Genomic DNA, 14005 nt, shown 5'->3' on the forward strand with positions numbered 1-14005 from the left:
AGTCATAGGGATCATAGTGAGAAAACTAAAGCATTTTGCTAAGTGGTGCCAATCCCCTCACAGACGGCAGGGCCAAATGCCCAGGAAGCCCAGGATAATCAGCCATGAACAGTGAGATTTTTAAGTGAACTACTGAGTAGTAACAAGACAGTAAGCTTGATTTACAGGCATTTATGATTACAGGTAAGTACACAAAGAAAGAAAGGAAAAGGGACAAAGTCATTAACAAAAGGCACGCGAGAGAACAGTTCCTAACTGTAAAACAAAAGGCAATTTTAGAGAGAAGTGGAAGCTCCAAGTAAATATTTGCTCCTAAGATATTATTTTCATTTATCTGCAGATCCTATTTTTTGACATTATTGTGAAAATTTTGGATTAAAAGTTTTTCAGGCTCCAATGTAAAGAGGAACAACACTGCCTTTCTTCCTCAAAGAAAAGTCCTAAAATAGAATATTTTGTATCTTCTAATCAGAACATTGTCTTTGTTTGCTCTGTTTAATTCTTTGGCTATTTTAAATAATTCACCTTACTTAAGATTTAAGGTCTAAGACCTATGAAGTGTACATAATTTGCCCAAATGAAAAAAATAATTAGATCTATGTTACAATTTTATGAAGAGTTTATAAAGAAAGTGGCTTTCTCTGAGATAAGCTCACCAAATTCTCTCAGTAATATTAATTGGGCAATTGCTAAGAAAATAATATTGGCCAGGCCGTGGTGGCTCACGCCTGTAATCCCAGCACTTTGGAAGGCCGAGGTAGGTGGATCACGAGGTCAAGAGACCGAGATCATCCTGGCCAACATGGTGAAACCCCATCTCTCCTAAAAGTACAAAAAATTAGCCGGACGTGGTGGTGCGTGCCTGTTGTCCCATCTACTCGGAAGGCGGAGGCAGGAGAATTACTTGAAATCGGAAAACGGAAGTTGCAGTGACCCGAGATCGTGCCACTGCACTCCAGCCTGGTGACAGAGGGAGACTGTTGCAAAAAAAAAAAAAAAAAAAAAAAAAAAAAAAAAAAGAGAAATGAGAAAAGAAAATAATACTATATTTGATATAGTCATCATGTATTTCCCCTTCTCAGGATTAGTGGTCTTAAATCAATGACTGTACTGGGAATACAAGACAATATATAAAACTGAAAGTTACTATACAATGAAATTTTTAGCAGTTGTTAAACATGATGCCATGCAAAGATATTTAATGACTCAGAAAGCCATCCATAATATAAACATATAAACTAAGTAAAAAATTATAAAGTACATATATGCAGATTTCATACTTTTATAAAAGTATACGCACACCTGTTAACAGAAAAGAATATACACAGAGAGTAAGATTACCTTGGTTATCTAACAGTTAAGAATGGTTTTTATCTTCCTTTTTCCTTATCTAAGCTTTCTAAATATTCTACAACTCTATGAAAATGCATAATTTTTAGAATCAGAACAAAAATATTACTAAATTATTCCCTACCGATTCATTGCACCTGGAGAGCAAGGACTGTCTTTAGTAATGATAATCAATTAAACTAGCTCTCTTAAGGCTTGAGTCATCCTAATATCGAGTGTGTATGATCCCAAACAAGCAGATGCACTGAGTGGTCCAGGGTCCTAACGTCACCCAGACATTGCTGAGGCTTAGCCTCTAGCATTTCCAGAGTGCATTCCAGCATCCTACTTGCTGCTTTAATAGCTAGAAATGGTGAAAAGCAACAGATGGTGACAGTTATGACTGTCAGGATGCCAAGCTCAAGAATGGAATTTCTACTTCAAGACTATTTTGCAAGCAGACAGTAATAGCTGAGGAAATCTAAGCATGAAGCTTTTCACAGTGCAAGTCTGGTGATTATATAAGAAGGTGATTATATAAGAAGATGTTATAATTGAATAGGAAGCATTAACAATATGTTAAGAGAACAAAAGTTCAACCAAACTCCTTCAGTAGACCATTGAGTTTCTTTTTCTAGACTTTCTTAAAAATAAAATCTAATTGAACACTGTATTTTTTTATTAATATCTGTGAAATGGCTATTGTGAATCCTTTAAGTCAAGTCAAATGATTTTGACTCCTGGAAGTAGATTAAGCAATCATCAATATTCACTGACTAGCTATTTTGCATTTGCTATTGAGAGGTTATAGATACAAAACAAGTATATTTTTCACAGAATTTCCACTCTAGGTGGGTAGAGAAAATGTAACACGAGATCACATGATAATAGGTAATTAAGTGTTAAAATTGTGTGCTCAAACATGTTTTCTTGATAATGAGATGCACTATTTATTTAAATACAAGCTTTTGAATTGTCTTTCTTTTGGCATCAACTCATTCTTTCATCAATTAAAGAGTTTTGAGCTCTTATACTATTGTGGTTGCTGGAAATACAGCAGGAACAAAATAGAAAAATCCCAATCTTGTGGAACATACATTATGATTGGGGAAGAAAGAGACATAAAAGGTAACAGCTAGGGGTGCTCCATAAGCACTACGAAGAAAAATAATGCAGGCAGGTAGACATAAACGTCTATGGAGGCTGTAGTGTTAAACAGTGTCACGATGGCTAGGTCTAAAACAGCTCCCTCCTTCTTTCAGTGATGTCATATGTTCCAAATGTTTATTTTCTTTTTGGTTTCACATTTCTACTTTTGAAATTTCTTCCTTAAAACTATCCAAGCTGTCTGTTAAAAATTTAAGTAGGAGCCAGGCACAGTGGCTCATGCCTGTAATCTCCGCACTGTGGGAAGCCGATGTGGGATCACTCGATGTCAGGAGTTTGAGACCAGCCAGCCCAACATGGCTAAACCCTGTCTCTACCAAAAACACACAAAAAACAGCCTGGCATGGTGATGCACGACTATAGTCCCAGCTACTTAGGAGGCTGAGGCAGGAGAACTGCTTGTACCCAGGAGGTGAAGGTTGCAGTGAGCCTAGATTGCACCACTGCCCTGCAGCCTGGGCAACAGAGCAAGATTCTGCCAAAAAAAAAAAAAAAAATTAAAAAAAACTAACTTGTAGAAAAAAGTAGGAAATTTACAGCAGGTTGAGGTCAAAGAATGCAATAAAAAAATCATTCATCATCTCTACATTCTGTTATTTGACATTTATTAATTTTAAAATGACCCTTCATTATGTGCTAGACAAAAGATTTGCAGGAATTGTGTTATTCTAGGTAGAATAACAAGGGTAAGATTCTACGCAGAATAGGCTCACTGTCCCGAGGTAGAAAGAAGGCCAGAGCAGTTTGCAAGGAGTCAGAAAAAGGTGACGTGGTAGGAGATGGGCTCAGAGACACAGAGGTAGGCCTACTGTGTGCTATGCTTCTCAAACCTCTGAAAATTCAAGCATCCTCCAGAATGCTTGCTGAATGCATCGATTCCTGGGATCCATCCCAGAACTGTGGAATTAGAATCCTTAGGCAAGAGTTCTGGGAAACTTCGATCCCAGGTGATGTAGGATGTAGACTATGGGAAAATGTTTGACTTTTAGTTCAGTGGCAATGAGAAGGCAGTTGTGAATGTGTTTGTGTGTCTGTGTGTCTATGTGTGGTGTGATATGATCTGATTCAAACTTTCTGCAGGTCACTACAACAAAAATGGGAAAGAGTGGGTACAGTGACTAGTTAGCAGCATGTTCCAATAGTTTATGAGGGAAAGAAAAGCCAAGACTCAAACAGAGATAATAGTTTTGTTGTTGCCATAGGCTTGCTATAACAATTATATGAGATAATACTTGCATAGTTCTTACCATGCTATCAATGTTTTATACTTAACAAAAATATAATATCACTATCATGATTTTTTTTTGTCAAAAAGCTATTCAATTGTGCCAATCTCATGTGGTCAATAATCTTTTCCACTCGCTTGTGATGCCTCACTTATCATTCTCTAATTTCTCACATGGACCCAAAGTGCTCTACAATTTCTCCTTTTCCATTTGTAAGTTTGCATGCATGTATTTTCGGTAGTTGTTTAACCAACATCCTTGTATTGCAACTTTTAAAATCAGATTTATTCACTTAGGGATTCATATGCATCCCACCTGGGAACTTGGGACAGGGGTTCTGGAACTATATTGAAGTGTATCTGAGTCATACCTCACCTTATAATAGACTTGTGCCTTTTACCAATTTATTACTTTGGACTTGGTATTATGTTTGCTATTTTAATAATCCCATAACCCCTTAACACATATTAATTTAAAAATTTTCCCAAAGTCTGTGTTTGAGCCATGCTTTCTAGGAGTTTGCCCACCATAAGCAAGTCACTTAGCTCAAGAATGAGCCTAGATATCTGCTTCTCCACAGCTTAACACAGCACCAATTGTCCCTATTATGTAAACCATCACCATCAAGAAGTATACAGGCTACCATGGTTTTTCACAAATTTGAGACCCTTTGGGGTCACAATATACTAAAGCATAGTCATCATTGGCAAACAGTCTGAATTTCTAGACATATCCCAGGGATCCTAACTTTCTCCTATGTCAGGAGAAATATTAAATGCTGACTGAATTAAATCTAAAGCTAAATATACTACCAAAGTGTTGGTATTTGAACCAATAAATTTTCTCCAATTTCTGTTCAATTTCTTTTCACTTGCAACAAAATATTCCTCACTTATCAATTTTATTGATAAATAAATAGATAAAGCCCATCCTTTGGGTCATCCACTACACAAATACAAAATTATAATTAAATCAATTTGCCTATTGAGAAAGTGTCCAACAATTATTTATCCACATCACACAGCACAGCAAATGTTACAAAATTTCTTTACTGTGGCAAAGCAATGAGAAAGCTGGACTTTCAAGCCTTTCAAATATGTCTAAGATTATCACTTTACCTGTAATATCAATCTCAAAATGTAGTCAACAGCAGAACAAAGTTGAGGTATGCCATAAACCCAAGTTTCGAATGAAATTAAAACCCATAGATATCACAAGGTTTTGGCTTTAATAGTTTTCTAAGTCAAATACCAGATAAAAGTATTTGCAAGGAATGTCCTGTATCACTGAAACAATGGAATGTCTGTGTGTTGATCTGGGTGAGTCGTGAGCAAGACAAGAAGTTTCAGGATTCTAGGATCTCAAGGAGAGAATCGCAAGCCCCTGGAAACTCACCACAATCTTTCGATATGCTCACAGAATGCTTCCCACTTCCCTAAGAACTGCCATTGTATCCTCTCCTCCCTTTTCCCTCCCTTCTTTTCCCATTCTTTCCTTGCTTTCTTTCCTTCGCTTCCTCCTTCATCTTCTTTCCTTTATTTTTATTCCCACAAGTCCTTCTCACAGACTGGTCATAATCTTCCCATTTCCATGCCCTTTCACCGATGTCAAAAACACCCCTTATCTTCCCAAATCTTACTAGTCCCCAGTTTGCTCAGATTTTGGCCAGGCTAGAACATTCTTCACTCAGCAGCCTATGCTGAATTGAAATGGCCTGTAGCTGCTTGCATTTCACCACTTTCACTTGTACCTCTAAGTTCCCTCCTTCCTGGTGTTGCGGCCTTGTGGCTTAACAAATACCCTGAGGATCCAGTGACAAGAGCTATGGATTTTTATAGCATACTTTCATCTAAAGCTATATGTTTTTCCTCTTACCGTAGCACTGACCTTGGGGCATTTATATCCTCTCTACATTGTACTTGCACAGAATCTTAATAACAGCTTCTTAATTGAGTTTCTGGAACATAATTAGCATTCTTTGGGATAAACAATCTAATTGTGCTATACTCTCCTCATAATAAATAAACTATAAACTTTCCTGATTACTAATAAAAAGAAGAAAGAGGAAAAAATTCATTTGTGGACAAGTACTCTCATGAAATGCTTTGCGGCAGCAACTGGGAATCAGGAGGAGAGGAGAGACACACGTAACTATCATGTCTTCGTTAGATGTAGCATTCTAAAACTCATTGTCAATAGTAGCTGAAACAAGATAGAAAAACAAATATTGGAGGAACAATGCTTGATCCTTCTGAGCTAGGAAGTCTTAGAAGTTACATATAAATTTTAGAGGTTGAGTGTGGCTTTCGACCCCGGCTGAAAAAAAAATGCCTATAATTTCTCCAGTTCAAGATACTGATAGTCATTAACATGGTCTATTTAGGTATAAATTAAGTCACAAAATAATTCTTAGTACCACTACAATATCCCTCAAACAAGAACGTCTGCATTGATACATATGTTTATACACATGTACAAATGAGATGCAAAAACACGCGTCGATTAATCCATTGAAGTCATTATGCTGCCCCAGAAAATAACCCTTGCTTCCTGTATGCCTCATCCACATATCCATTTTTCCGCATAGAATGAATCTTCAAATCAGCTGATATTTAATTGTATCACCCTTTCCTTTTTGAGGAAGCTAAACATTATTATTTAAAAAATAACCCTGCCTCCCCAGTTTTGCTGCTAAGTCATTATGTGCATAAGTAATCTAAGTGGATTATAGGAAACATTAGGACTGGCAATTGGCTTTACCAGCTACCAAAGCCACAGCATGGTTAGAGGCTAGATCAAATGAGGCTAGGGAAAGCTAATGCACCAAAATTGCCTATTTGTCACTATGTAATCATCACCCAAAAGAAAAAGCACAGCTTCTTCATGAATCTCCAAACCACAAATAAACTGAAGGTAAAATGACCTGCCAGAATTCCTCATCGATGCCTTTTATTGTCCATAATATTAAATTAACTAGACAGTACATGACATTACAAGATAGAAAAAGCCTCTTGAACCATAATTCACAGTGACTAAGAGTTGATGACTATGGGTATATGATGGTCACTAGATGCAATATCTCCCATAAGCCCTAGCATTAACGTGAGCATCTCCAGACACAGAGACATCATTATCATCATCATTTATCTTCACTGAATAGACAGAGTACATGACTTTCACCTTCAGAACATCTGCTACTCATGTAATGCAGAAAACTTGTTCAAGTATTTCAGGATGCCAAGTGACCCACATATTTTCCCTTAACAAGAGTTCATTTTGCATTCTCAGTTTATGATTTTTATTGAATTATTGATATTTCCTCCAGACATTTTCCAAGCAAAAGAAGAGACTGTATTTCATTTGTCTCTATTTCCAGATATCCCAAGGGGAAACTAGATCATAATAAATAATTAGTGTATGTTAGTTGAAAAACATTGATGAATGCAACTTTGATTCTCAATACTGAGTAAAGTACACTGTATGTAGTAGGTTAAAAAAATAAAGAAAAGAAAAACAAACTTGTTAAATTTAATTACATTTGTTGCATAGAGAAGTTGCCAAAATGCAAACATGGTTTCATTGAATTATCTCACAAATCAACTCATTTGATTATATTTTAGAGCAGAAATGCAAGAACAACCATTTAGCTACTGATTTGTAGTTTCAATGTGGAACCTCCTATGATGATGCTACACCAGAGAGTGACTATAGTCCAAATAGGGTCTCAACCTCAGCATGTATTTAAAGTATGACACCACCACAATTTGGGAACTTCTTACCTGGATTATACAAACAAGGGAACTTTAAGAACATAAGCAATGGGATTGTTTCATCACTTTGATTAATAAAGAATGGTGCTTATTCATTAATATCAGGAATATCATCTACCACTTACTCCCAACTCATTTTATTTGCTCCAGTGACAGAAAACTACTCGCCCTCTACCACACCCCTCCCTTTCAGTCATCTCATTTACTGTAATTTGAGTCAAGTGACCAGAGAATCTTCAGTAAGTGCTATTTATTTACACGGGCTGAGACTAAGGCCTATCTTCTTGAAACAGATTCTCACAGAAGGCAGGAGGGTCAGTATAGGATAGGATATAATAAACTATAATTATAAGTCCTTCCTAAAGTAATCTTTTATTCAAATATTTATTAAGCATCTACCATGTATCATGCATTCTGCTATGAGCAGAGGATACAGACAAGTTTTCAGATTACTTAAGAGGAATAAAACAGACAATAGTCAAGTAACAAATTAGAAGTGCCACAGAATAGGTGCTGTGGTACATAACCACTGGGATTCACTGATGACTATTCACAATTAGTGTTTTTCTTTTTTCAAGCATCAATGACAGGAAAGCATCAACATCAGCCTCCGCATCAGTTTAACATGCTACTTACCACCACAATTACATTTGCTGCCGGGATTGGAAGATTTTCCACTTCAAGATCTTGACCATCCATGGCCAGCAGATTGAGAGACGGGTCATATGCAGGTCTAGGAAATGCTGAATTGACAATCTGGTGGCGTTTGCTTACTTGAGCTTCGGAAGAGGAATGGTAGCTATGTCTATTGATCTTTTGTGGGGCTATATCCAGGCTCTTCTCAATGTCTTGTGAATGGTGGTAAACAAATACCGGCTTTCCACTCTTCTTCTGATTAATTGCCAAAAAATGATCATTGTTTCCTGAAAAGCACCCTGGAGGAGGGAAGAAGCAGAAACAATACCAAAGACCCTATTCAGTAAGAGAGGTAGACGTATCTAATAAAGAGACTTACCCTTTCTTGGAGGCTTTAAGACTTGTGAAGGATTTAGGTTAGTTAGTCTCCATCTTTCTTTCTCTGCTTCATGATCCCCCCAAAATAGAATACACCTTGTGGTATGAAGGCCTCTCAGAGACTCTTAGTGGATAAAAGTGGGTGTACTTTGAAAAGTTCTATTTTTTGGATATTCTGATGCCACTTTTACTAAGAAATTTCCTCCTTTATCTATACCCATAGTTTCAATACCTAGTTGGGCTTCTATTCCTGGATGTCCTATCTGCTGCTGAAATTATAAATAGTTCTATCATATTTAAGCTTTCCTGAAATATAAGCATTTCCTACAATTCTTATTTCATACTTGTTGCTTGTATTACAATTAACAGTTTTCTTCACACTTATAGAATATTTTAAGCTCACTGAGAAAAGAAATCTGAGTACACTTATTGTGGGAGAAACTTTGAATAGTCCAAAAAATATTCATCCTTTCCTTCTTACTAATGTAAGTAATATGGCCATCTAGATAGAGACTACATTTCTCTCAGTCTTTCGTGGAACTAAGCATTGCCATTTGATCAAGTTATAGATATTTGAATATGAGTAAACAGATGTTAGCAGAGATTTAATGTGGCCTTTCTTTTTACATTTCCTCCTTTGTGCTGGCTAAAATGCAGATGGTCTGGTAGGAGCATGAGGTGGAAACCATGTGTCAAAGATGGTAGAGCCCTAAGACAAAAGATTCTGATCCCTGATCAAAGTACCAACCTCACAGTTCCCACTCAGACTATTAGAGGAGAGAAAAACAATTTTCTATTGTGTTTTACCTGCTATATTTTAAGAATCTTTGTTATAGCAATTAAATTTATTTAGTAACAAAAACATTCATCTCTATTTTTTCTGTTAGATAAATATTCATTGCATTGAGTAATGGTTTTTCTTGTTTGTTACTGGCCACAGGAGGAAATAGATAATACACATGAATCAAAAAGAGTATTACTAGGTCAAACACCAATTAGAAAAACAAATGTGAGATCTGTTATATAACATAGTGCCTAGCAATGGTGCCCCGGGTTTTCCCTGGAAATGTCTCCGGCAACAAGTTCTGTCCTTAGAAAATTACTTAACTCTTTACAAGAATTATTCTGCAATCTCTTACTATCTTTTACTTCCCAAATCTTGCAAGGGCCTTCACTTTTTTTGTTGTTGTTGTTGCAAGTTTCAGCTATTTACATGCCCAAATTCAATAGCATTATTATGGCAAATCTCGTCCTCATGCTACTGGGCATTGTAAATTTCTTTTCTCTTAGGTGAGAAACCCAAGTTCATTTATGCATACAATATACCTTTCCCAAAGCACAGAATCATCTCTCAATGAGTGATATTAAAAAAAGTAAACTAGGATGAAAATAGTATAGTATTTTATTTCTTAACTCCAAAAGAATTACTTCATTGTAGTGATACAGATAGTTTCTCAGAGGGAAAGAAGAAAATTACTCTCCTTTCAGAAATGTAGAAACTCTTCCAGGACATAGTGTCCTGGAAGAGTTTCTACATAAAAGTAAATTACTTTTCAGTAAAATACAAAATAAACATCTTGTGGTCAGAAAGTTAATATACATCTGAAACATTTTAGCACCATTTTCCATTAATAAAAGAGTGATAAGAATAACAACATTGAGGTATCCTGTTCTGAATTCCAGTATACTACATACGTTCCTAATGATGGTTTCATTTCCAAATCTGAGGAATGCATTTAATTCAGACAAAGAAAAAGTACAATTACTTAAAGGTCATCATTGCCCAATTATCATCTTTGGCAAACTATGGGTGGTTTGATTATTTAAAAAAGTATGGTCAATTTAGCATGCTCAGAACTGAAGACATGATGATGAATTTCCATTACTATTTCAGAATCTACATAAAATATAATTCAAATGGTCTAAAAAGATAAGGCTATTGCTACCAGAGATGATTCTCATGCTATCTATTATATCATGAAAGAAAGTATTTGACTAAGAAAATAATTTTTATAACCCCACATGAAAGTTGAAGGCATATTGGTCAAACAGAGTTGCTGAAGATGCAGGACGTATATGTTGGTAACGTAAGTCTTGATGGAAAGCAAAGGCTGTAAAAACTAGCAATTCCTCTACTCTGGATTCTCTATAAATATTAAGGAAAAAAGAAAAAAGCAGCTTAGAAGATTGGAGGAAGCAGATATCTGAAAAGAGGAGAAATAACTGACAAATAGTAAATTACACAAATATCTTCAATCTTTCTTTTTATATTTTATCAATCACAGCAAGCCTTTTCAGAGCCACTTTACCTAAATAGAATACATAAATCCAGCTAACAAATGTGTGCTAAAATTGGCCTACCAATAAAAGGAAAAAATTGAAATACAATTGAAACACAATTAAAATTTCCCAATTTTATCCACTTGCCTGTGTAAATGAACTTAGTCCTGCCTTGCTCTTGAGTAATGAGTTCTAAGATAGCAGCGTAATATCAGGTATACTACCATAATCATTAGGTAAGAAAAAAATTTTCACAGTGCCATCCTTGGATTCTCTGGATTGGAACTATCTGGGACAGGATGATGCAGTTTCTCAGATCCCAGGCTAAAACTATCAAAGCACAATCTCTGTAGATGTAGCCTAGGAATCTGGATTTATAATAAAATTCTTGTATTTAAACTCTGAAGTTTGAGGACCACTGACCCAGTGTCTGGAAGTAGTTTTGTATTTTCTATCCTCAAATGCTACTTCTCTATTGCCTCTTTCACTTCAGCTTTATAAATATACTCAAGTAAACATTTTGGAAATGTGAAGATTGAGATGCCAAGTTCTCTGTTAGTGAAGCCATCATTCAAAGGCAGCCAACCATCACAGATCTTTTTCCTCTCTGTCCTCTCAACACCTGAGACCCTGGACTCAGATGCAGGTATGGAAGTGCAAGAAACTCACTTCGAATATAATGATATAGATACTTTCAAAGTGAAAGTGTGAAAATATATATACATCAGGAAAACCTAATAAAAAGAAAGCTGGAGTGACTATATTAATATTAATTCAGTGCAAAGAAATTACCAAGGATAAAGAGGGACATTGTATAATGATGGATGTATGAGGCAATGTACATGAGAATACATAATAATCTAAAATATGTATCAAAAACGAGCTCAAAATTCATGAAACAAAGCTGAAAACAATGAAAGGAGAAATAGGAAAATTCACAATTATTACTGAAGATTTTAACTGTTCCCTCTCAGTATTAAGTAGAACGAGGACACAGAAAAGAAGCAACGGCAAGCTTATAAAACAATGACCCATCAACCAAGTGGATTTAATAGATGTTTATAGAACAGACAACCAAAACCACCAGAATACACATTCTTTTCAAGTGCTTATGGGGTAATCATCAAGATAGACCCTATCCTAGGTCATAAAATAACATATTTTGAAAACTCAAATTATACAAATTATACTCTTTGACCATGAAGGAATTAAACTAGAAATCAGTAACAGAAAGAAAACAAGAATATTTCCAAAATTTGGAAATTAAAAATAAACCACATTTCTAAATATCCAAGGGCCAAAGAGAAAGTCACAAGACAAATTAGAACATATTTGAACTGACCTAAAACAAAAACATAGCATACCATAATTTGTGGGATGTAGTTGAAGCAGTGCTTAGAGAAGAAAAAATAACATTAAATGCTTATATTAGAATAAAGGTCTCAAATCAATAATCTCAGCTTCCACTTTAAGAAACTAGAAAAAGAGCAAAATAAGTGTAAAGAAATCAAAAAGTTAAAAGTAGAAATCACTACACTGAAAATAGAAAAACAAGAGATAAAAATGAATGAAACAAAAACCAGTTCTTTGAAAAGATTAGTAAAGTTGATAAAACTCTCACAAGACTGACAGAGAAAGAGACTACAAAGTTCTAGTATCAGAAATGAGATGGATATCATTAGACTCAGCAGATGTAAAAACATATAAAAAGAAAAATAACAATCCTCTACATATAAATTAGACAATTTAGACAAAAATCATCAATTCCTTGAAAACCACAAACCATTGAAACTCACCAAAGATGAAATAAGTAATCTAAATTGTGCTAAAATTATAAAAAAATTACATTTTTACTTAAACTTTTTCTGAATCAAAAATCTTCAGAACCAAATGGCATAATTGAAAATTTCTACCAAATGAAGAAAAAGATAACATCAATTCTATATAATTTCTCCCAGAAAATAGAAGGGGGAATATTCACCAAAACCATCTCTTGAAGCCAAAATTACCCTGATAATAAAATCAGATAGAGACAATCACCCCTTCAAAAAACACTATAGACCAATATTGCTCATGAACACAAATGCAAAAGTCCTCAACAAAATATTAGCAAATTGAATGCAGAAATATATAAAAAGACAAGTGAGGATTGTCATCCTGGGAATGTAGGGCTGATTCAATATTTGAAAAATAATCTGTATAACCCACCCTACTGACAGTGAAAGAAGAAAAATATTGTCCTATTAATTGATGGAAAAAACGATTTGACAAACGTCATGTCTATTCATAGTAAGAAAAAATGAAGTAAACTAGAAATAGAAGAGAATGTTCTCAACCTGATAAAATACATTTACACCAAACCCCACAGTGAACATCATGCTTAACAGTCAAAGACTGAATGCTTCCCTTCTAAGACAAGGACAAGGCACCCATACCATTGCTATATAACATTGTACTAAGAGTCCCAGTCAGTGCAGTGAGACAAAGAAAAAAAGCAAAAGCCATAAAACTGTTTTATTTGCAGATGACATGATAGCCTCTGTAAAAAATCCCAAGGATCTGTTTATGTGGTGAATTACGTTGATAGACTTGCGTATGTTGAACCAGCCTTGCATCCCTGGGATGAATCCTACTTGATCATGATGAATAAGTTTTTGATTTGCTGTTGCAATCGGCTTGCCAATATTTTATTGAAGATTTTTGCATCTATGTTCATCATGGATATTGGCCTGAGATACCATCTCACGCCAGTTAGAATGGCGATCATTAAAAAATCTGGAGACAACAGATGCTGGAGAGGATGTGGAGAAAAAGGAACACTTTTACACTGTTGGTGGGAGTGTAAATTAGTTCAACCATTGTGGAAGACAGTGTGGCGATTCCTCAAGGCCTTAGAAATAGAAATTCCATTTGACCCAGCAATCCCATTACTGGGTATATATCCAAAGGACTATAAATCGTTCTACTACAAGGACACATGCACAAGAATGTTCATTGCAGCACTGTTTACAATAGCAAAGACCTGGAATCAACCCAAATGCCCATCGATGATAGACTGGATTGGGAAAATGTGGCACATATACACCATGGAATACTATGCAGCAATCAGAAATGATGAGTTCGTGTCGTTTATAGGGACATGGATGAATCTGGAGAACATCATTCTCAGCAAACTGACACAAGAACAGAAAATGAAACACCGCATATTCTCACTCATAG

At 35.5% G+C, this 14005-nt stretch overlaps 1 protein-coding gene across 2 annotated transcripts in view; it reads right to left on the reverse strand.

Annotated features, from left to right (window-relative positions):
- PTPRR (protein tyrosine phosphatase receptor type R) overlaps window positions 1–14005 on the reverse strand; it is a 286532-nt gene that overhangs the window by 246761 nt on the left and 25766 nt on the right. For both annotated transcript variants that reach the window (XM_078336875.1, XM_002752758.6), the window contains exon 2: window positions 8129–8427. In XM_078336875.1, coding sequence (XP_078193001.1) covers window positions 8129–8427 — 299 coding nt within the window. The remainder of the gene's footprint in view (window positions 1–8128; window positions 8428–14005) is intronic.

This window comes from Callithrix jacchus, chromosome 9 (assembly GCF_049354715.1).
Source record: "Callithrix jacchus isolate 240 chromosome 9, calJac240_pri, whole genome shotgun sequence".
Taxonomy (NCBI): Eukaryota; Metazoa; Chordata; class Mammalia; order Primates; family Cebidae; genus Callithrix; species Callithrix jacchus.